Here is a 24,734-nt window from a genome sequence, read left to right as displayed (position 1 = left end):
TTGCACGAGACACTACTGCTTGATATGTCAACTAAGAATAACAAAATATTTCTTATTGTTATGAATAGAATTCTATTTAGAGTGAATGTCTATTTTGTAGAGAGTTTTACTTTGTGGCTAAGTCATTTTTTCCCTATAAATTGAGGGGTCTTACCCCATTGTAAATCATCCCAAAATTCAATAAGAATTTCCTCTCTCCCTTTCTCTGCAATATTGTTCTTCTTCTTTTATTGTTTTATATCACGTTATCAGCAAGAAACTCTACCGTCTCAAGAAGCACTTTGAGAAGATTAAGGTATAACTTTTCTCCTCTTTTTAATTATGATTGACATTATGAAAAGAAAGTTCGTTGCCCTTGAAATTTCGAGCAAGAACTATATGACATGGGTGTTGGATGCTGAAATCCATTTAGATGTAATGGGTCTTGGAGATGCCATTAAAGACAAAACTAAAGCATCCACCCAAGACTATGCTAAGGCCTTGATTTTCTTGCGCCATCACCTTGATGAAGGGTTGAAAATAGAATATCTCACAGTCAAAGATCCACTTGTTTTGTGGAATGGCTTAAAGGAAAGATATGACAACTTAAAGTTGGTCACTCTTCCACAAGCACGATATGATTGGGCTCATCTGAGGCTCCAAGACTTTAAGTCTGTTTCTGAATATAATTCTGCAATGTTCAGAATTACTTCTAAATTGAAACTTTGTGGAGATACTATCACTGATTATGATATGCTTGAAAAAACGTTCACAACGTTTCATGCCTCCAATATGGTCTTGCAACAGCAATACAGAGAGAAAGGTTTCAAGAAGTACTCTGAGTTGATTTCTCTTCTCCTTGTGGCTGAGCGAAATAACGACTTGCTCATGAAAAATCACGAAAATCGACCCACTGGGTCTACACCATTGCCTGAAGTGGATGAGGTGTATGCTAAGCGTGGAAAAGGCCGTGACTCTATTCGTGGTCATGGTCGTGGCCGTGGTCGTAGACAAGGAAGAAATTTTCCTGGTGTTAATCACCCCAAAGAAAAATAATCACCAAAAGTGGAAAGGAAAAGATGAGAAGCCAAAGGCAAATGGTTCAGAAACTGAATGTTATCGTTGCGGTGGAAAAGGGCATTGGACAAATATTTGTCGTGTACCAAGACATTTGGTTGAGCTTTATCAAGCATCTCTAAAGAATAAAGGCCCTGAAGCCAATTTTATCTCTGACAATGATTTTGACATCACCCACTTGGATGTGGCAGATTTCTTTGAGCGCCCTGATGGAAAAATAGACCACTTGATCGGTGATGGATCTGTGGTTAAAGAAGATTGAGTAGTTTGATTCTATTTTTATTTTGCTTATTTGTATTAGTTAGTGAATAAACATCATGTAATGATAATTCTTTACATGAGTAGTTGTCATTAGTATCAATTCATATTATTTATTTTATGGAATAGTGTTAGTATTCGTTTTAAACAATGTTTCAATTTTCTTAGCTTTCAAAGATTAATATTTTTTTTTATTAAAGTAACGTTATGATTTACAAATAACCAAGAGGTTATGTGAAGGCTAATTAAATTTTTTTCCAAGGAAATTCAAATCTTTATTTTTTTCCGCAACTGACATGCTAAGTTGCTAATTGTACGAAAAAAATTTCAGCATCACACAAAAGACACATGTTCATGTGAACCATTACAGTTTCTTTCAAAAACAAAACTTGGTTATGTTACAAACACCAATACGGATTTTCGCTCAATCAATTAATCATAATTCATTCCTAAATTAGTGTATGCCAGTTTGATTAAATCTGACACATTAATTGAACAAGTCAATGAGTATATTTTTTGATCCAATTTCGTCTGTATTTTCCTATTGTGCAAGACTATTAAGTCATTCAATGAAAGGCATAATTATATTATTTTTTTGCTATGTAATTGTTCGTATCATAAACAAAGTTTGCTCGAAATTGCATTATAAGTCATTATTGAGTTATTGACTTCACTTTTCCTTTATCTTTGAAAATACTTATATTTATTCATATATATTTTTTTGTATGTCAACCTATGGGAAGCAAATATGGATATTCCACAAAGCAAATTTGGATCAAAGTTCAATTGTAAAAATATTTGTTTAATTGATTCATGTACGACACATATAATATTCAAAGAGAAGAAATATTTCTCTCATTTAAGTATGTGTAAGGCAGATGTTACTACAATTTTTGGTAGTAGTAAATTAATTGAAGGCTCTGGAAGAGCTACTATAACCCTGCCTAAGGGAACAATACTTATTATAGAGAATGCAATGTTCTCCTCCAAGTCCAAGAGGAACTTGTTGAGTTTTAAAGATATCCGTCGAAATGGATATCATATTGAGACAATAGATGAGAATAATCTTGAATATCTCATCATTACCAAGAATGTCTCTGGCCAAAAGAGGGTTATTGAGAAGTTCTCATCTTTATCTTGTGGCCTGTATTGGACAAGAATTAGTGCAATTGAGGCACATTCTACCGTAAACCAAAAGGTTACTGATTCCAATACTTTTGTACTTTGGCATGATCGATTGGGACATCCTGGATCAATTATGATGAAACGAATTATAGAAAACTCAAATGGGCATTCATTAAAGATTCTTTTAAATGATGAATTTTCTTGCACTTCTTGTTATCAAGGCAAGTTAATTATTAGACCATCACCAACAAAGGTTGGAATTGAGTCCCCTGCATTTTTGGAACGTATACAAGGGGACATTTATGGACCTATTCACCCACCTAGTGGGTCGTTTAGATAATTTATGGTCTTAATAGACGCATCTTATAGATGGTCTCATGTGTGCCTATTGTCATCTCGCAATCTCGCGTTTGCAAAATTAATGGCACAAATAGTTCGATTACGGGCACAATTTTTCGATAATCCAATTAAGTCTATTAAACTTGATAATGCTGTTGAGTTTTCATCCCAAGCATTTAACGATTATTGCTTATCAATTGGGATAAAAGTGGAACATCCTGTAGCTCATGTTCACACTCAAAATGGTCTTGCAGAGTCTTTAATTAAACATCTGCAATTGATAGCAAGACCGTTACTCATGAAAACGAGGCTGCCCACTTTTGTTTGGGGTCACGCCATTTTGCATGCAGCAATGCTAGTTTGTCTCAGACCGACAAATTATCATAAATATTCCCCGTTGTAATTAGTTTTGGGTCATGAACCTAATATATCCCATTTAAGAATTTTTGGATGCGCAGTATATGTGCCTGTAGCACCGCCATATTGCACCAAAATGGGTCCGCAAAGAAGGTTAGGAATATATGTTGGGTTTGAATCGCCCTCCATTATTCGCTATCTTGAAACATTAACGGGGGATTTATTCACTGCTCGATTTGCAGACTGTCGATTTGATGAGACACTTTTCCCAAAATTAGGGGGAGAAGTTGGTGAAACCAAACAAGAAATTTTGTGAAAAAACCCATCATTATCTTATCTTGATCCACGTGCCTCTATTTGTGAAAAATATGTGCAAAAGATTATCCATTTGCAGAGAATAGCAAATCAAATGCCAGATGCATTTACGGATTTGAAAAGGATAACAAAATCACATATCCCTGCAGAGAATGTTCCAATCCGTATTGATGTCCCTATTGGACAATCTTCTAGTGTCATAGCTAATGAGTCAAAAGCACGCCTAAAACGTGGTAGACCATTAGATTCTAAGGATCGAAATCCTAGAAAAAGGAAAACAAATGATCAAAATGACACTACGAAAGAATCTTACGAAGAAATCCACGATTTAATAAATTCTGAGATTCATGAGGAAACCACTGAGCCCTGATCGCAGCGGACTCAACCTAAGGAAGAGTGGGTGCTAATACTTTTACCCAATAGCGGTATCGGGGTCAATTTTCCACAAGGAGCTTCAGTTTGGAGTTGATTATTTGTATGGTCTAGGACTATGTTTTAGCTCCTAACTGATCTTCTAACATTTTTGGTTTTCTTTTGATTATCAACTACAATATAGCAACTACAAATTTAAAGCTAATTTAGGCTAAGATATTGATTCTAAGTTGTATGCAATATAGTGAAAGGCATTAGGGTCGTGGCATGCATCTAGGTGGTCGACTAACGGGTAGAGATTCCTAATGCAAGAATGATGAATATGGGACTTATGCTATAACCGTTGCACTTTTACACCCACTCTCACACCTCTCGGTAGAGAGAGTGATTTTGCTCAATTGACTCTCTCGAGATCAATTGGGTAGGCCAATTTGCCCAAACAACTTATGGTCCAAGTTGGGTAATTACTCTCTCGAGGTTTAACCCGTTAATTGGGACTACCATTTTCATGGGTCCATCCCAATTCCTTGTTGGAATTAATCTTGGGGTCATAGACTCTCTTTCTCAAAAAGAGTTAAGACTCACTAAGCTAGACTTAGTGTTTGCAACCACCAAATCTTAATGAAAACATAAGATTAATCCAAATAACAAATACTCAACATCATTCATGCACTAAACAATCACACCCATTAATTACCCATACTAAGGTTGAGCCACAACCCTAGCTAATGGGTTTAGCTAGCCATAATAGAAACATAAATTAAAGAAATAGTAGATGAAATTGACATAATAATTAAATACAATGTTAATCTACTCAATTCCACATTAATACTAGAAGAAATTGCACAAATAGGCTAAAACCATGAAATCTCGAGTTCAGCTGCTATCTGATACGAAACCAAAACTCCCCAAAAACTCATCCTAAAAAGTAAAATGTTCTATTTATACTACACAGGAAAAACCGGACAAAAATACCCCTAAGGGTCTGGCATGGCTCGTGCACAAATGACGCGCGACCGCGTAGGGTTTTGGGTCTTCATATCTTGCTTCTGGCACTGGGGACGCGGACCGCACAAATGTGACGCGCGGCCGCGTGAACTTCATCCACGCGGACCGCACTGATTAGGTGTGCGGCCGCATGGGCTTTTGCCTTGAATGATTGGGTCTCTGACACTCTTAGGCGCGGACCGCGTAAAAAGGGGCGCGGACCGCGCATCTTGACTTAAAACTGGCATGGCCTCTAAACTTTCCTGCGCAGCCGTGTGGCAAAACAGTGCGGACCGCGCAGGTTGACCTTGAAAATTCCCAGCCTCTGAACTCTCCTGTGCGGCCGTGTGACAAAACAGTGCGGACCGCACAGGTCATTTTGTTCCCCCTTTCAGTTGTCTTTTGACACTTGGCAGATTTCACTCCTTTTTGAGCCGATCTTTGGTATTTGTCATCTTGTTGTTCAAACCTGCAATCAAGCGCAACTTGTAAGCATTTTGGGACAAATTTATAGCAGTTAATGCACAAAGCTTAGGTAAGAATGGGTATAAAACATGTAAAAATCATAGTTATCAAGCCCGAGACTCAAGAAAATAAGGAATTATCAATAAATCCAATCGATATTGAGACAAATTTGAATCGAGTGGATATAGTGGTGGATTATGTCTTTGCATATAATGTTGCATCTAGCATTATGCAAGAAAGTGAGGATCTTGAACCTCAATCTGTTGGAGAATGTCGACAAAGACTTGATTGGCCAAAATGGCAAGAAACAATCTAATCAGAGTTAAATTCACTTGCAAAACGTGAAGTTTTTGGGCCTGTAGTCCAAACACCTAATGGTGTTAAGCCTGTTGGCTATAAATGGGTTTTTGTACGCAAGGGAAATGAGAAAAACGAGGTACAAAGATATAAGGCATGCCTTGTTGCACAAGGATTTTCACAAAGGCCTGGTATCGATTATGAAGAGACATATTCACCCGTTATGGATGCTATAACTTTCCGCTATCTCATTAGTTTTGCTGTCCATGAAAAGCTTGACATGCATTTAATGGATGTGGTTACCGCCTACCGTTATGGCTCACTTGATAATGAGATATATATATATATGAAAATTCCCGATGGATTTAAAATGCCAAACGCAAATAATCAAAGTCCCAGGAAATATTTTCAATCAAATTGCAAAGATCGTTGTATGGTCTAAAGCAATCAGGACGAATGTGGTATAATCATCTTAGTGAATATTTATTAAAGGACGGATATATAAATGATGTCATTTGCCCATGTGTTTTTATAAAGAAAACAACATCGAAATTTGTTGAACTTGCCGTATATGTTGATGACATAAACCTTATTGAAACTCCTATAGAACTCCAAAAGGCAATTGATTATTTAAAGAAGGAATTCGAGATGAAAGATCTCGGAAAGACAAAATTATATCTTGGTTGGCAAATCGAACATTTGGCAAACGGAATTTTTGTTCATCAATCTGCCTACATAGAAAAGGTATTGAAACGGTTTTATATGGATGAAGCACATCCATTAAGTACTCTGATGGTTGTTCGATCACTTGATGTGAATAAGGATCCATTCCGACCTCAAGAAAAGAATAAAGAGCTACTTGGTCCTGAAGTACCATATCTTAGTGCAATTGGTGCACTAATGTATCTTGCTAATACTACAGGGCCTGACATAACTTTTTCAGTTAATGTCTTAGCAAGATATAGCTCTGCTCCTACAAGGAGACATTGGAATGGAATCAAACACATATTGCGGTATCTAAAAGGGACTACCGATATGGGCTTATTTTATGGCAACAATTGCAGTCCCGATCTGGTTGGTTATGCTGATGCTGGGTATTTATCTGACCCACACAAGGCTCGATCTCAAATAAGTTATGTGTTTACCTGTGGAGGCACTGCCATATCTTGGCGATCGACTAAGCAATCAATTGTGGCTACTTTATCTAATCATGCTGAGATAATTGCTATTCATGAAGCAAGTCGAGAGTGTGTGTGGTTGAGGTCTATAATACATCTTATTCGAGACAAATGTGGTTTGAAATGTGACAAGTTACCCACAATTTTGTATGAAGATAATGCAGCATGCATAGCTCAATTGAAGGGAGGATTCATAAAAGGAGATAGAACAAAGCACATTTCACCAAAGTTATTTTTCACACATGATCTTCAAAAGAATGGTGATATCAATGTGCAACAGATTCATTCAAGTGATAATATGACTGATTTGTTCACAAAATCTCTACCAACGTCAACCTTCAAGAAGCTAGTGTACAAAATCGGGATGCGAAGGCTCAAGGATGTGAATTGATGCTTTCATCAGGGGGAGTTAATGCGCGTTGCACTCTTTTTTCCTTACAAGGTTTTGTCCCACTGGGTTTTCCTTGAAAGGTTTTTAACGAGGCAACCAAAAAGCGTATTATTAGAGATGTGTACTCTTTTTCCTTTTCTAGAATTTTTTTCCCACTAGGTTTTATTTTAGTTAAGGTTTTAATGAGGCACATTACTTATCGAGTAGACATTAAAGGGAGAGCGTTATGAATAGAATTCTATTTAGAGTGAATGTCTATCTTGTAGAGAGTTTTACTTTGTGGCTAAGTCATTTTTTCCCTATAAATAGAGGGGTCTTACCCCATTGTAAATCATCCCAAAATTCAATAAGAATTTCCTCTCTCCCTTTCTTTGCAATATTGTTCTTCTTCTTTTATTGTTTTATAACACTTATTTTTATTTTTGATCAATTCATTTTAATTTTGCATTTTAAGTTTGCTAAATTTGACTCCACTATTGTTCATTCTAACAGATTAGATAATTTAATGAAGCTACAATAACATAATTTATTTCTCGTACATTCAACTAACAATTTATATACTTGAATATAACTGCAAACATATTCCAAATTTTCAAATAAGAAACTATACATACAAATAAAACCGTAAAACATTGCAAATTTTGATTCACAATTCTAAGAAAGCATTATGAGCAGATATGATAAATTATGTGAATCACTCATGGTCTCATACACGCATGGTACGCAGTACGCACACAAACATACACACATATATACATATTACAAAAAGAAAATAAATTATATAAATGACTAAAACGAGAAACACCAATATGATATTAGAACCCCGTTCCACATTTAATAATTAAAAGATCGGTGAATTCAATAAGGATAACCAATAGCGACAACCATGGCAAATTGATGAGTTGCTCATGTCATATAAATCACTAATGTATAGATTTGGTCAAAGTTAATTTTCCATATGAAAACTAAGAATGAAGCAAAATTTCATGTGCATAGCGCGACTCCTTTTCTGTAAAAGAAAAACAAGCTGGCCTTGTGTAACAATAAATTTTCGTCTAGAAAATAAATAAATAAATAAATAATCAAAACTAGAAAATTACTTAACAAATGTAGTATTTGATTTCAATAAATGATGAGTGTTACAATCATAGTATTCCTCTGATTCTCCAATAATATTTAGTATTTTGATGAGCTTGATTTTGAATTGATCCAAGGGTTTGTAAAGCTTGGTCTGGAATCTCCTTACTGAACTTGAATTTGATCACGAACAAATAATTTGTTCTTGAACGCCTTGGTATTTGATTTGCCTTCGTTCTTGATCTTGAACTTGAACTTGTAGCTTGAGTGCTTGAACTTGTAGAGAAACCGGTAGTCTTTGATATACGAGCTCTATACTTGCTTCCTGTTCTCAATTCTAGTGTATTTTAGCTTTATGAATACCTCTATTTATAGTTGTAGGGAGTGGTGTGTCTTTGCAATTTGATTGGTCCGTTTGAACTTACCAATACTATCTAGACACTTAGCGCAACTTTATTAGTTATTGATTAGACTTGGTATGCCATCCTTTCTTGACACATGGTATGATTTCATTGACTAATTTATTGGGCTTGGATTGCCACATCACTTAACACGTAACATGGTTTTATTGGCTCGTTCTTTTAACTTGAATTGTCACATATAGTCCAACTACAACCAACAACAACACATATATTGAATTTAAATAATTAGCCCAATTTACTAGCTATATTATTTGTTTGGACTAATATCTTATCTTGAATATGGTCCAAATTATTTTATGAATTTATATCAAATAAAATTTAAATGCTTTCAAATGCCACATGTTTCAAGACTTGTTGAACCTTGGAAACAAGGCTTGAAGTACGCATTTTAATGGGATTTTATCTCGTTACAACAAGACTTGTTGAACCTTGGAAACAAGGCTTGAAGTACGCATTTTAATGGGATTTTATCTCGTTACAACAAGCAAATTAAATTAATACAATTTTCTTGAACACCTCCAATAGTTAAAGATTAATCTTTCACCTAGTTTTCTTGAGCACCTCCAACATTTACCAAAACCAAGCCAAACCAACTATATTGGTTTAAATTGGTTCGATTTTATCGGATTTTTTTGTGTTTTTCAGTTTTTTTTTGTTACAAGAATATTAATTTATTTTTATAAGTAAATATATTTTTAGTAAAAATTAAAATATTTGACAAACATATGATCTGCTAACATATTCTTGTGAAAGAATTTTCTTAGTAACATATGATAGTTATTTTTTAATTGTCTGACAATAATTTTTCGTTGACGTACACTTTCAAGGTTAATTAAATTTAATAATTAAACAAAAAAATCAACATGATACCTATATAATGATACATTCTATTTAATTTTAAATTATCGAAATACTACTTCAAATTCGAAAAAGATATAAGAATTTAGTAGATTTTGACAGATGAATATGGAAGATCAAAGAGATTGACGCATTTCACTAATACTTGATAAGAAAGTAATCATACAACCTATTATTTAAAGTTAAAAAAAATAGAGCACTTTATATTTAGCTAAATATTACATCGATCCCATAAGAGAATCACAAATATTTCTAAATATTTTTTAAAGAAAATTCTATAAAAATTCTTAAAAGTATATATAAAAATTATATATTTATATGTCGGTTTGGTTCAGGTTTTTTTACTCAATACCAAACCAAATCAAACCAAATCTAATCGGGGGTTTTTAATCAATTTGGTTTGACTTTTCGATTTGGTTTGTACACCTAATGCTTACCGTGTTTACCATCGTAATTCCATAGGGATACATGTAAGCATTCATTGACGTGGAATTTTATAAGTTCTGATCTTAAAATGTTGACATATGAAGTACTACAATCTTCACATATTGCAATGATCATGCTAACCAAATTCTGATCATATTTATGACTATTAAATCTAACGTACACTTTAGTCTTGATATACTCTGGACAATTAGTCATGTCATATTTGATTGTGTATCAAAAACGTCAAATTTTAACAGTCTGTACCATCCCTCAAGCAAGATCCGATACTGTATTCTTTAGAATCTTGATTATCTAATGTTCTTGATTCTTTGCATGTAATAGATACCCAGGAGCAACGTTAGTCTTCTCCCCGTAAAATTCGACAGGTAATTTATCTTCTTTCATGGTCTTTGATGATTTTTTTTCATGCTCGTGAAGTTCGAGAGAGTAAAAAATCTGAAGCTATTAAATTTATCCGCCGAAATTTTACTCACGTTGACAAGTATATTACTTTGTACAAGACCATTTCATTATTTTAAACAAGGCAAAGATCTTACACCATCTCAAGCAGAAGACCCTTTTTTTCGGTGAACACAATTACATCATCTAAGCTAAAATTTTACTTGATTTAAGGTGAAAATCATGATACAATCTAAGCTAAAGATTTTATTTTTTCTGAAGCGAAGACCAATACACCGTTTAAACGAAACACTTTATTTTGCTTGAAGATTTGACTTTACTTTATTTGAGGCGAAGACAATTATACCGTATGAGCTAAAAATTTTATTTTGTCCGAAGCAAGACCATTACACCATCTAAGCTAAAAATTGTATTTTGTCTAAAGCAAAGATCATTACACCATCTAAGCTGAAGACTTTATTTTGTCTGAAGATTTGACTTTACTTTATCTGAGGGGAAGACCATTATACCATTTGGGCCAAAGATTTTATCTGAGGCCTGACCTTAGACTAAAGCGGAATAACGGGTTGCATTGGCATGACACTCGGAACCTGATCTATGGGGATTCGTTGCTATGGAGTACGGGCCGCGGGAGTCTGAGCTCCTCCCCTAGCCTGAGTTGTAGCTGGTGCAAGAGGGATCAATCCCGCCAGAGCTAAAGTGCCGAACATGCTCAAAAACTGTGCTAGGGTCTCTTAAAGTCCAGGGATAATAGCAAGAACCTCGGGTGCCTGTCCCCCAACCAGAGTTACTGGTTACTCCTCGGTCGCTGCTCGGCCAGGTGCTCTAGCTGCAGCATGTGCCCTTCATCAGCCTCTGCCCTAGCCCCATCCTCTCACGGCTCTAGTAGGGGGCGGGGGTGTCTGATCATCTGATCCAACAGGGCGTATCCTCACCATCTGTGAGAGAATAGAAAGACAAAGACTCAGATTTCAATATCAACAATTTTGCACGATAAGGAATCAAAGAAGTGAAATTTTCCTAATAGTTCTGTAGCCTCTCAAAAATAAGTACAGACGTCTCCATACCGATCTGCAAGACTCTACTAAACTTCCTTATGACTCGTAACACCTATGAGCCTAAAGCTCTGATACCAACTTGCCATGACCCTAAATTCCCACCTTATAATGTCGTGATGGCACATAGTCTTTAAGACTAGGTAAGCCTAACACATATTGAAAATCTAACAGAATTAACAACTAAGATAATAAATTTAAGCTGATAACCTTCATAATGAAATCAAACTGGTACAATAGTCACAATGTTACAACCCATATCCACATGTGTTAGTTCATGCCATATATTAGTTAACATAAATCCAAGAAGGAATTATCTTTGAGATGATAATAAGTCAATCCTATTGGTCTTAAGTGATACAAGAGTGTATAAGGGTGATTAACCAGTATTAGAAGTTAAACGAATCAAGGATGTTGTAACTCGTATTTTCAGGTAATCTAGCGGTGCTTAATACACTCAAGAGGTCATTTATTAAGTTATTTTAATCATATAATATCCGTATCATAAGTCTTGAAGTCAAACGAGTGATGAAACAAAAGTCGACAAAAGTTGTCGCAACTTAGGTTCATAATTTTACTTAAACATTAGGTCAAATGTTTCTAATCTTTTCTCATAATTTACAAGGAATTAAGGGGTGATCTACCCACCAAATTAAAGATCTATGAGTCTAGTTTCCAACGCATTAAACCGTTAATCTATACGATCTCGGAGTAGAGAGATATTCGCGTTTTCGCGAGACTGCGCCAAGCACCTCTCTATGGGGCCCACTAAGTCGGTTTAAGATATTTGGACCTATATAGGATGACTCCAACCCGTTTTAAGTCATTTCTTTTCACTATTTTCAGACCTTAGAACCCTAGGAACATCCTCTCAAGGTTCTCTCAAGATTCAAGACCCAAAAAAGGGCAAACAACACAAATCAAGTGTCGGGAATTCCGTGGCGCTAGTAAGTCTCTTGTTCTTCTTGTTGTTGCTCATTTTTGTGTCATTCCAGCCCGTGTGGGAGGTTGTTTTAAAGGGTTTATGTTCTGTAAATACTCCCTCATGTTCTTAATATCAATCCTAGGTGATTTCAAGCCTTCTAAAGTGATTCTAGTGCCGAAAAACACTAATTGATCGCTAGTTTCGTTTTTTTTGTTGTGTGGCAAGCATTGGAGGGATATTTCATGGAAATTTAAGGTCAAATTGGAGTTGTTCTTTCTGTATAAAGGTAAGGAACCTCTTACTCTATATGTATTTAAGATTATCCAAGTTGCGGCTAAGCCATTGAAGCTAGAACTTGTGAGATATATATCGAAAGGTTTGGTAGTAATGTTATTGTTTTGTGGACTGTTTTGCGTTGTTGTTGGGCTGCGTATTTTACTACTATCTTGTGGAGTTTTGGAGGAGGAAGGGTGTGGGGAAACACCATATATATGTAGGGTTATGGGCTGATAGTTATTCGTAACATTTCCAGATTGTTTGACACGACTACGGTGGTCGTCGTATGTATGGAGTGATTAGGCTGTGTGTGGACTATATTGGGAGGCTCAATATGTTTATTATTGATGTTGTTTGGGCTGTTTGGTGACTATTTTGAATGGTGTGAGGTCATATATATAGGGGAGGTGCTGTCCGTTTCATCGTAAAATAGGTTGTGGTCGATACATAATAGTTATGACGCTTAAATGATAACGATAGTATCGTTTCTCTTATTGTAGACTAAGGAGTTTTGACAATTGCATAGCTTGAGATTGGGGAAGTATATACAAGGTATGTGAGGCTATCCCTTTCCTTCTTTTGCACGACTCCGATTGCACATAATGTAATGAACGATCTTCCAAGATACTCTACTCTTAGAAGCTAGCAGTACTTACATTGTTTTCCCTCTTATGGAACGATTGATGTTAATGTTGCTTCTCTTAGTCTTATGTTATCAATGTTGTTGGTACTTCCTGATTCTTATAAGGTTCATAGTGAAGAGTTAGTCCTAATAACGTGTACAGAGGATACCGACCTTACGTCACTCCGAAAGGTTTAGAATGTGATTCCATGAGTCGAGCATGCATTATATATATGTATCTATTTTACTCTACCGAGCCACGCTATAGTTGGCCGGGTACGGCACCTATTGTGCAACCACTGATCAGTTGGGTTTTACCGAGCTCCACGTGGCCGGGTACGATTCTACCGAGCCTATTATGGCCGGGTACGATATGATGATGATGATGCCCACAGAGGCGAATGCTTTAAAGGTTTATGTATTTATACATATGTATCATGCATTTCATGTAAGTAGCCCTCAGAGGTACTAAGATGTTACAGGTGGTATATTCTTTATCCTTGCTTACATTACTGATCGTATTTATGGTTCCTTGCCTTACATACTCAGTACTTTATTCGTACTGACGTCCTTTTATTTGTGGACGCTGCATGTCGTGCTGCAGGTCCTGATAGACAGACAGGTGCAGCTCCCCCACCACAGTAGACTGTCCAGTTCAGCGGTGATTGGCGAGATCCCTTCTCCGGACTTGCCTTGGTCTTGGTATGCAATTTTTGTTATAGACATTATGGGTATGTCGGGGCCCTGTTCCGGCTATGTTGCAACACTTATGTTCTTTTAGAGGCTCATAGACAGGTGTCGGCTCATGTATAGTTTGGTATGCCTTGTCGGCTAGTTTTTGTTGTATAGTCTTTCATAGTAGCGTGGTAGCTCATACCTTACATGTAGTTTCTTGATTGTCTGGTCATCCCCTGCTATGTATATTCATGCCATCATATTTTATTGCTGGTTGTCCATGATCTAGGTCTACCATTTATATTGATCTCGTCAGCCTTAAAAGATAATAATGAAGGTTAGATGAAATGTACGTTGGTGCTCGGCAAGTGTGGTCGGGTGCTAGTCATGGCCCTTCAGTTTGGGTCGTGACAAACTTGGTATCAGAGCAAGTCTGTCCTAGGGGTTGTCTATGAGCCGTGTCTAGTAGAGTCTTGATTATGGATGTGTAGCGCGCCACATTTATAATCAGGAGGCTACATGACATCTAGGGTTGTTACCTTTTTCCTGAATCTAGATCGTGCGTAGAGTTGAGTCGTAAGTGTTTGTCTCTAATATTCACCTTGTTTTTTTCAGTGATGCCTTCGACTAGGAAGCAAACGATTAGTAGACGGCTTGATACAGCAGCGGGAGAGGGTACCAGTCAGGTGCCCCAAGTCAGAGCAGGACAAAGTGAGGCTCAAAGTGAGATGCCCTCTCATACCTCATCTACTCCATCTCCTCCAGAGGATATTAGAAGGCACCCAGCGCCTCCAGTTCCTCCGTCTGACACTCCAGACCAGGATATGCGGAGTGCTTTGCAGTTATTGACTAGCTTGGTAGCTGCTCAGGCTCAGAGGCAGAATACAGGTGCTGCTGAGAAACCAGTTAGTACAAGAGTTCGTGATTTTATTAATTTAGACCCTCCAGTGTTTACCGGATCAGACCCCAAGGAGGACCCACAGACTTTTATTGACCAGGTTCATCGTACACTTCGGGTTATGCATGTTAGTGATACAGAGGCAGTAGAGTTGGCTTCTTATCGGTTACGGGATTTAGCGGTTCTCTGGTATGATAGTTGGGAGAGATCCAGGGGTCCGAACCCTCCTCCAGCTGTGTGGAAGGAATTTTCTGAGGCCTTTCTTCGTCACTACTTGCCAGTTGAGATACGACGAGCTAGAGCTGATAAGTTCTTGAACCTTAGACAAGGTAATATGAGTGTGCGAGAGTACAATATGCAGTTTGATTCTTTGGCAAGGTATGCTCCCCATATGGTGGCCGAGATGAGTGATAGGGTGCATATGTTCGTGAATGGGTTGGGACCACATCTGATAAATGAGTGTACGACAGCCTCCTTGGTGGAGGGCATGGATATTTCCCGTATTCAAGCTTATGCCCAGACCCTAGAGGATCGTAAGCGCTAGCAGAGGGCAGTTAGGGAGCAGGATAGAGGCCAGCATAAGAGGGCGAGATTTGCAGGGTATTCTGATGACTTCAGAGGCCGCATCAGGCCACAGTTTTTGAGGAGTTCGGCGCCACCTGTAGCTAGTGCTCCTCCACAGTTTCAGAGGCCTCGATATGATCGATCCTATTCTGGTCCAGGTCAGAGTTCGCGGGCATCTGGCTCGCAACATCCCAGGGATACTAGTCAGATGAGACCCCCAACACCACATTGTGATCAGTGCGGCAAGGCCCACTTTGGACTGTGTCGTCGAGGTTCTGATGCATGCTATTCGTGCGGGCAGCCTGGCCATATGATGCGGGATTGTCCTAATAGAGGAGGTGATGGTATGGCTCAGCCGACTGGATCTGTGTCTGGTTCTTCCTCATCAGTTCGACCTCCAGCACGGGGTTTTCAGCAGTCGACAGGTCGTGGTAGGGGTAGAGGTGCAGTGCCGAGTTCGAGTGGTGCTCAAAATCGAACCTATGCTCTAGTAGGTCGACAGGATCTCGAGTCGTCTCCAGATGTTGTTACAGGTATTATATCTGTGTTTTCTTATGATGTATATGCGTTGATTGATCCGGGATCTACATTATCATATGTTACACCCTTTGTGGCTAATAAGTTTGGCATTGAACCTGAATTGATAAGTAAACCCCTCGCGGTATCTACTCCGATAGGAGATTCTGTGATTGCTAGAAGGGTATATAGAGGTTGCACTGTGATGATTTGTAGTCGTCAAACCTCGGCAAATTTATTTGAGTTAGAAATGGTTGATTTTGATGTGATAATGGGAATGGACTGGTTGGCCTCATGCTATGCAAATGTTGACTATCGTACGAAGATGGTTAGGTTCCAATTTCCAGGTGAACCCGTCATTGAATGGAAAGGGAACATTGCTACACCGAAAGGTAGGTTTATTTCCTATCTTAAGGCAAGGAAAATGATCTCAAAAGGTTACATTTATCATCTCGTTCGCGTTAGGGATGTGGAGGCGAAACCGCCTACTTTACAATCAATCCCTGTGGTCAACGAATTCCCAGATGTTTTCCCAGATGAACTCCCAGGCCTTCCTCCTGAAAGGGAGATTGAGTTTAGCATTGATGTGTTACCTGACACTCAACCGATCTCTATTCCTCCATACAGAATGGCCCCGGCAGAGTTGCGAGAGTTGAAGGTGCAGTTGAAGGACTTGCTGGATAAGGGCTTTATTAGGCCTAGCACTTCACCTTGGGGTGCACCAGTCCTATTCGTGCGGAAGAAAGACGGGTCGTTACGGATGTGTATCGACTATCGACAGTTGAATAAGTCTACTATAAAGAACAAGTATCCACTTCCAAGAATTGATGACCTGTTTGACCAACTCCAGGGTGCCAAGTATTTCTCTAAGATTGATTTACGTTCAGGGTATCATCAGGTGAGGGTTAGGGAGAAGGATATTCCAAAGACGGCCTTCCGGACAAGATATGGGCACTTTGAGTTCTTGGTGATGTCGTTCGGGCTAACAAATGCCCCAGCAGCTTTTATGGATCTCATGAATACTATATTCAGGCCCTATCTTGATGTGTTCGTGGATTGTATTCATTGATGACATTCTAGTGTATTCTCGTTCGGAGGTGGAACATGCGGGCCACTTGCGGATAGTATTACAGACGCTTCAGGATCGTAAGTTATATGCTAAGCTCTCCAAATGTGAATTCTGGCTGAACTCAGTAGCATTCCTTGGCCATGTGATATCTGATGAGGGTATTAGTGTCGACACTCAGAAGATCGATGCAGTAAAGAATTGGCCGAGACCTACAACACCATCAGAAGTCCGCAGCTTCCTAGGGCTAGCAGGATATTATAGGCGGTTTGTAGAAGGATTTTCCTCTATATCATCACCATTGACTAAGTTAACACAAAAAGCTACCAAATTCCAGTGGTCTGACACTTGTGAACGTAGTTTTCAGGAGCTGAAGAATCGATTGACATCTGCACCAGTGCTCACTCTTCCTGAAGGAACAGAAGGTTATGTGGTATATTGTGATGCCTCAGGTATAGGTTTAGGGTGCGTATTGATGCAGCGTGGGAATGTGATTGCTTATGCATCAAGACAATTGAAGAAGCATGAAAAGAATTATCCAACCCATGATTTGGAATTGGCTGCAGTAATATATGCTTTGAAGATATGGCGGCACTACTTATACGGCGTCCATGTTGACATCTACACAGATCACAAGAGTTTACAATACATCTTCAAGCAGAAAGAGTTGAATTTGAGGCAGCGTAGGTGGCTTGAATTATTGAAAGACTACGACGTTGAGATATTGTATCATCCCGGTAAAGCCAATGTTGTGGCAGATGCTCTCAGCCGTAAATCAATGGGAAGCTTAGTACATATTGAGGCAGGTAGATGGGGGTTGATTAAAGAGCTTCATCAGCTAGCCAATATGAGAATCAGATTGTTAGACTCTGATGACGGAGGTGTTACTGTACAGAATACATCAGAATCATCTTTGGTAGCCGAGGTAAAAGCACGACAATATGAAGATCCTATCTTAGTACGATTAAGAGAAAGCATTCAACAGTGTAAAAGTATGGCTTTTAGGATCGGAAAAGATGGGGCACTGAGATACCAGAGCCGATTGTGTGTGCCTAATGTGGCAGGGTTGCGAGAGAAGATTATGAATGAGATTCATCAATCCCGATATTCCATCCATCCCGGCTCGACAAAGATGTATCATGATGTCAAGGAGCAGTATTGGTGGGATAATATGAAGAAGTCTATTGCTGAATTTGTAGCCCAGTGTCCCAATTGTCAACAAGTAAAGATAGAACATCAGAAACCCGGTGGATTGCTTCAAAATATAGAGATTCCGACCTGGAAGTGGGAGGTGATTAATATGGACTTCATTATTGGATTACCTCGCTCTTATCATAAGTTTGACTCCATCTGGGTGATAATTGATCGACTTACAAAATGTGCCCATTTTCTGCCAGTGAAGACAACTTACGCGGCTGAAGATTATGCAAAGTTGTATATCAAGGAGATTGTTAGGCTTCATGGTGTGCCCATATCTATTATATCAGACCGAGGAGCTCAATTTACGGCTAACTTTTGGAGGTCTTTCCAGAAGGGTTTAGGCACACAGGTAAATCTCAGCACTGCATTTCATCCGCAGACTGACGGACAGGCTGAACGTACCATTCAGACACTGGAAGATATGCTACGAGCATGTGTTCTAGATTTTAAGGGGAATTGGGATGATCATCTTCCACTCATAGAATTCGCCTATAACAATAGCTACCATTCCAGTATTAAAATGGCCCCATACGAGGCACTATACGGGAGGAGATGTAGATCACCAGTTGGATGGTTCGAAGTCGGTGAAACAGAATTATATGGGCCAGATTTGATTCACCAAGCTATTGAGAAGGTGAAAGTGATACAGGAGCGATTGAGGACGGCACAAAGCAGGCAAAAATCTTATTCTGATGTCCGACGTCGTGATCTAGAGTTTGAGGTTGGTGATTGGGTTTTCCTGAGGATCTCACCAATGAAGGGTATTATGCGTTTTGGGAAGAAAGGTAAGCTGAGTCCAAGGTATATCGGGCCGTATAAAATTCTTCGACGGATTGGACAGGTTGCTTATGAGTTAGAATTGCCATCCGAATTGGAATTTGTCCACCCGGTATTCCATGTATCTATGTTGAGAAAATGTATGGAGACCCTTCTCGAGTCGTCCCTATCAAAGATGTACAAGTTACAGAGGACCTATCATATGAAGAAGTGCCAGTGGCAATATTAGATCGGCAAGTCCGCAAGCTGAGAACAAAAGATGTAGCTTCCGTCAAAGTATTGTGGAGGAACAAAAATATGGAAGAAATGACATGGGAAGCAGAAAAGGAGATGAAGTCAAAATACCCTTACTTATTCCAGAATGAAGATAACAAGGATGCTGGTGGAAGACAGGATACATTGGAAGAAGAAACGGCTCTATGAGGTAAGCAATAATTTGAGAATACTCCTCCTTAATACAAAATGGTGATATGTAGATAATGTAAATACGCATAATGCTTTGTGTAGCCTTGTGAAGCCATATGTTGGGATTAATTACTTGCAAGTTTTGCTAGTGACCATTTTATAGGGGAAAATTGATCGGAAATTTCCATTGGAATCCACGATGATTTAAACTCCCCATAAACCCTTACATTCGAGGACGAATGTTCCTAAGGGGGGGAGGGTGTTACAACCCATATCCACATGTGTTAGTTCATGCCATATATTAGTTAACATAAATCCAAGAAGGAATTATCTTTGAGATGATAATAAGTCAATCCTATTGGTCTTAAGTGATACAAGAGTGTATAAGGGTGATTAACCAGTATTAGAAGTTAAACGAATCAAGGATGTTGTAACTCGTATTTTCAGGTAATCTAGCGGTGCTTAATACACTCAAGAGGTCATTTATTAAGTTATTTTAATCATATAATATCCGTATCATAAGTCTTGAAGTCAAACGAGTGATGAAACAAAAGTCGACAAAAGTTGTCGCAACTTAGGTTCATAATTTTACTTAAACATTAGGTCAAATGTTTCTAATCTTTTCTCATAATTTACAAGGAATTACGGGGTGATCTACCCACCAAATTAAAGATCTATGAGTCTAGTTTCCAACGCATTAAACCGTTCATCGATACGATCTCGGAGTAGAGAGATATTCGCGTTTTCACGAGACTGCGCCAAGCACCTCTCTATGGGGCCCACTAAGTCGGTTTAAGATATTTGGACCTATATAGGATGACTCCAACCCGTTTTAAGTCATTTCTTTTCACTATTTTCAGACCTTAGAACCCTAGGAACATCCTCTCAAGGTTCTCTCAAGATTCAAGACCCAAAAAAGGGCAAACAACACAAATCAAGTGTCGGGAATTCCGTGGCGCTAGTAAGTCTCTTGTTCTTCTTGTTGTTGCTCATTTTTGTGTCATTCCAGCCCGTGTGGGAGGTTGTTTTAAAGGGTTTATGTTCTGTAAATACTCCCTCATGTTCTTAATATCAATCCTAGGTGATTTCAAGCCTTCTAAAGTGATTCTAGTGCCGAAAAACACTAATTGATCGCTAGTTTCGTTTTTTTTGTTGTGTGGCAAGCATTGGAGGGATATTTCATGGAAATTTAAGGTCAAATTGGAGTTGTTCTTTCTGTATAAAGGTAAGGAACCTCTTACTCTATATGTATTTAAGATTATCCAAGTTGCGGCTAAGCCATTGAAGCTAGAACTTGTGAGATATATATCGAAAGGTTTGGTAGTAATGTTATTGTTTTGTGGACTGTTTTGCGTTGTTGTTGGGCTGCGTATTTTACTACTATCTTGTGGAGTTTTGGAGGAGGAAGGGTGTGGGGAAACACCATATATATGTAGGGTTATGGGCTGATAGTTATTCGTAACATTTCCAGATTGTTTGACACGACTACGGTGGTCGTCGTATGTATGGAGTGATTAGGCTGTGTGTGGACTATATTGGGAGGCTCAATATGTTTATTATTGATGTTGTTTGGGCTGTTTGGTGACTATTTTTGAATGGTGTGAGGTCATATATATAGGGGAGGTGCTGTCCGTTTCATCGTAAAATAGGTTGTGGTCGATACATAATAGTTATGACGCTTAAATGATAACGATAGTATCGTTTCTCTTATTGTAGACTAAGGAGTTTTGACAATTGCATAGCTTGAGATTGGGGAAGTATATACAAGGTATGTGAGGCTATCCCTTTCCTTCTTTTGCACGACTCCGATTGCACATAATGTAATGAACGATCTTCCAAGATACTCTACTCTTAGAAGCTAGCAGTACTTACATTGTTTTCCCTCTTATGGAACGATTGATGTTAATGTTGCTTCTCTTAGTCTTATGTTATCAATGTTGTTGGTACTTCCTGATTCTTATAAGGTTCATAGTGAAGAGTTAGTCCTAATAACGTGTACAGAGGATACCGACCTTACGTCACTCCGAAAGGTTTAGAATGTGATTCCATGAGTCGAGCATGCATTATATATATGTATCTATTTTACTCTACCGAGCCACGCTATAGTTGGCCGGGTACGGCACCTATTGTGCAACCACTGATCAGTTGGGTTTTACCGAGCTCCACGTGGCCGGGTACGATTCTACCGAGCCTATTATGGCCGGGTACGATATGATGATGATGATGCCCACAGAGGCGAATGCTTTAAAGGTTTATGTATTTATACATATGTATCATGCATTTCATGTAAGTAGCCCTCAGAGGTACTAAGATGTTACAGGTGGTATATTCTTTATCCTTGCTTACATTACTGATCGTATTTATGGTTCCTTGCCTTACATACTCAGTACTTTATTCGTACTGACGTCCTTTTATTTGTGGACGCTGCATGTCGTGCTGCAGGTCCTGATAGACAGACAGGTGCAGCTCCCCCACCACAGTAGACTGTCCAGTTCAGCGGTGATTGGCGAGATCCCTTCTCCGGACTTGCCTTGGTCTTGGTATGCAATTTTTGTTATAGACATTATGGGTATGTCGGGGCCCTGTTCCGGCTATGTTGCAACACTTATGTTCTTTTAGAGGCTCATAGACAGGTGTCGGCTCATGTATAGTTTGGTATGCCTTGTCGGCTAGTTTTTGTTGTATAGTCTTTCATAGTAGCGTGGTAGCTCATACCTTACATGTAGTTTCTTGATTGTCTGGTCATCCCCTGCTATGTATATTCATGCCATCATATTTTATTGCTGGTTGTCCATGATCTAGGTCTACCATTTATATTGATCTCGTCAGCCTTAAAAGATAATAATGAAGGTTAGATGAAATGTACGTTGGTGCTCGGCAAGTGTGGTCGGGTGCTAGTCATGGCCCTTCAGTTTGGGTCGTGACACACAATATACCTAAACCGATAGAACTGAGTCATAAGCTCTACAGAAAGTGCACCGGTAAACTCTGAATACAACTCTATTTGAAATGAAGATAAATAATAGAAAAGACAGTAGTAGAAGGTGACTCTAATGCTTGCGAGCGTCAAGCAGGTATACCTTGAAGTCTCCAAAATATCTGAGCAATCATTGGCATCCGGCACGAGCTGAATTACCTGGATATGCATAAAATATGTAGAAGTGTAGCATGAGTACACCACAGCAGTACCCAGTAAGTATCAATCCTAACCCCGATAAAGTAGTGACGAGGCTAGGTTAAGCCACTTACTAGACAAAGAAACCTGAACAAGATATAATATAATCTAATAACGGAAAGTAAGGAAATAGATGACAACAGAACAATACGATGATATAAGGCAAATTAAAGCAATAAAGGATAACAAAAAGAACACACATATGATAGGAACAACAAGTGATCACGTACCGTGAAAATACAAGTAAAAATACAAATGAATGAAAGACAATAACCATTCAAATCAACAAGTCTTTTCACGTAGAATGTACAACAAGAATCACAACCGAGGTACCACACCTCATTTTCACCTTTCACAAGTCATAATCACAATCTTCCTTGTATCACCACATGAGTTCGAAATAGCTACACGCATTTTAGCTCCCTTATATCACCGCGTGGATTCAAGTAATTCTCTTACTAGCAACACACGTTTAAATTCCACGTTATTTTACCGCATCTATTTCAATACCTACCCTTATACCACCACATGTGTATCATTATCACAATATAATAATCAACTCGCACCCCATGTGCCCATATACCACAATATTTACAGATCAACACTACAATATTACCACAATACATAACCCACAACTCAACTATAATGTGCACAAGAATCTCAATAATAACAAAAAGAATGAAAAACAACTCAACAAGGAAAGATATCTCGATAACCAACAACTTCAACCTCAATGTATTATTAGCTTTCACAACTACAACTTCAATAACTCACAATGAAGGTATTCCCATGAAATGGCAACTTTCAATGCAAGTGCATAACATAAGCTTAACAATTAAAGGGATAGAATGAAATAGAAACTATATATATATATATATATATATATATGTATGTATGAGAATAACTCAACAATGGCAAGAACAACATGTAAAAACAACTACAAATGAAGGCACATAAGGGAAGCCTCGATACTGGAAACTATCACATGTAAATCAACTTCAAATGAGGCATAACTTGACAATGAAAGGTATAACAAATAATAATAACTTCAATTAAGTGCTTATAAGTAACCTAGGAGTTAAATAGGTCAAATGTCACATATAAACCCATGTACATACTCGTCACCTCGTGTACATGACTTTCACATGATTCAAATAGCACAATCAACCCAAATCCTAAAGGAAAGTTCACCCACACAAAGTTAGGCAAGATATTTACCACAACTAAGCCAATCAACACTCAAAAATAGCTTTTTCCTTAAAATTCACCTCCACCTGGCTCAAATCTAACCAAAAATGACTTAATAATATTAAACAATGCAAGAGAAACCAATTACGACTAATAAAGCTATGATCTTTACACATTTTTCCAAAGGTCAACCCCGGGTCCGCACGGTCAAAACCCGAGATAAGGGTAGATCTTGACTACCTATAATCCCACGAGTCCATATATGTGTTTTGTTTCCAAATCCGAGTCCAGTTCTACTCTCAAATCCCAAATTTTTATTTTTTCAAAACATAGACAAAAATTTCCAAAACTTTTCTCTTTTATTCTCAAACTTTTGATGTTAAATCTCATATATAATCATGTAATATAGTTGAAAATAGATCAAAACCACTTTCCCAATGAATGTAGGTAAAAATTCTCTCTCCTAACCTCCTAACGAATCTAGGGTTCTAAAATAAGATCAAATCCCGTCTTCCCAAACCTTTTGTTCAGTTGCAGATATCACAATTGTGATACTGGATTCGCAAATGGCGAACAAAGACTCGCATGTGCGACACCTGACAACCTAAATGACGGGAGATCACACTTGTAATACTGCTCCTATTGCAAATGCGACAAAAATGACGCAAATACGAACCTACCCAGTCTAGACTACTCTTCACAATTGCGATCAATGTATCGCAAATATGATACCTGAGGCCCCTCTACTATGATCGCAATTGCGATGCTGGTGCTCGCAATTGCGACACCTAAGGCACCAACACACCAACAACCTGTAATTGAGTCCAAACCATTTTGAAACATGTCAGGAACTCACCTGAGTCGTAGAGGCTCCAAACCAAACATCAATACAAGTCTAAAAATATCATACAAACCTGCTCACGCGATCAAAATGCCAAAAATAACATCAAGAGCCACAAATCGGACACCCAAAATACATGAATTTTAAAAGATAACTCAAGAACTTATAGAATTGCTACCAAGCGTCCGCATCCTATCAAACCAACTTC

General features: G+C 38.3%; 1 protein-coding gene and 1 long non-coding RNA gene across 2 annotated transcripts; both read left to right on the top strand.

Moving 5' to 3' along the window:
- Positions 1 to 771: 771 nt before the first annotated feature.
- On the top strand, positions 772 to 1,318 carry LOC138881378 (uncharacterized). The gene is made up of 2 exons (XM_070161600.1): positions 772 to 1,009; positions 1,116 to 1,318. The coding sequence occupies exons 1-2, from the start codon at positions 772 to 774 to the stop codon at positions 1,316 to 1,318; spliced, it is 441 nt and encodes a 146-aa protein (XP_070017701.1).
- An 11,218-nt stretch (positions 1,319 to 12,536) lies between these two features.
- On the top strand, positions 12,537 to 21,092 carry LOC138882097 (uncharacterized). The gene is made up of 3 exons (XR_011403600.1): positions 12,537 to 12,609; positions 20,487 to 20,547; positions 21,039 to 21,092. It is a non-coding gene; the product is annotated as an uncharacterized lncRNA (long non-coding RNA).
- Positions 21,093 to 24,734: the final 3,642 nt, after the last annotated feature.

This window comes from Nicotiana sylvestris, chromosome 11, assembly GCF_000393655.2.
Source record: "Nicotiana sylvestris chromosome 11, ASM39365v2, whole genome shotgun sequence".
Lineage (NCBI taxonomy): Eukaryota > Viridiplantae > Streptophyta > Magnoliopsida > Solanales > Solanaceae > Nicotiana > Nicotiana sylvestris.
Note: the sequence above shows the minus strand (reverse complement) of the source record. Positions and strands in the feature narration are given on the sequence as shown.

What these genes read in the sequence shown, in the direction of transcription:
- LOC138881378 (XM_070161600.1), top strand. Translation starts at nt 772, where the DNA reads ATGGTCTTGCAACAGCAATACAGAGAGAAAGGTTTCAAGAAGTACTCT. An exon ending in ACAAGGAAGAAATTTTCCTG is followed by an intron (nt 1,010 to 1,115) that starts GTGTTAATCACC and finishes GCGGTGGAAAAG; the next exon opens with GGCATTGGACAAATATTTGT.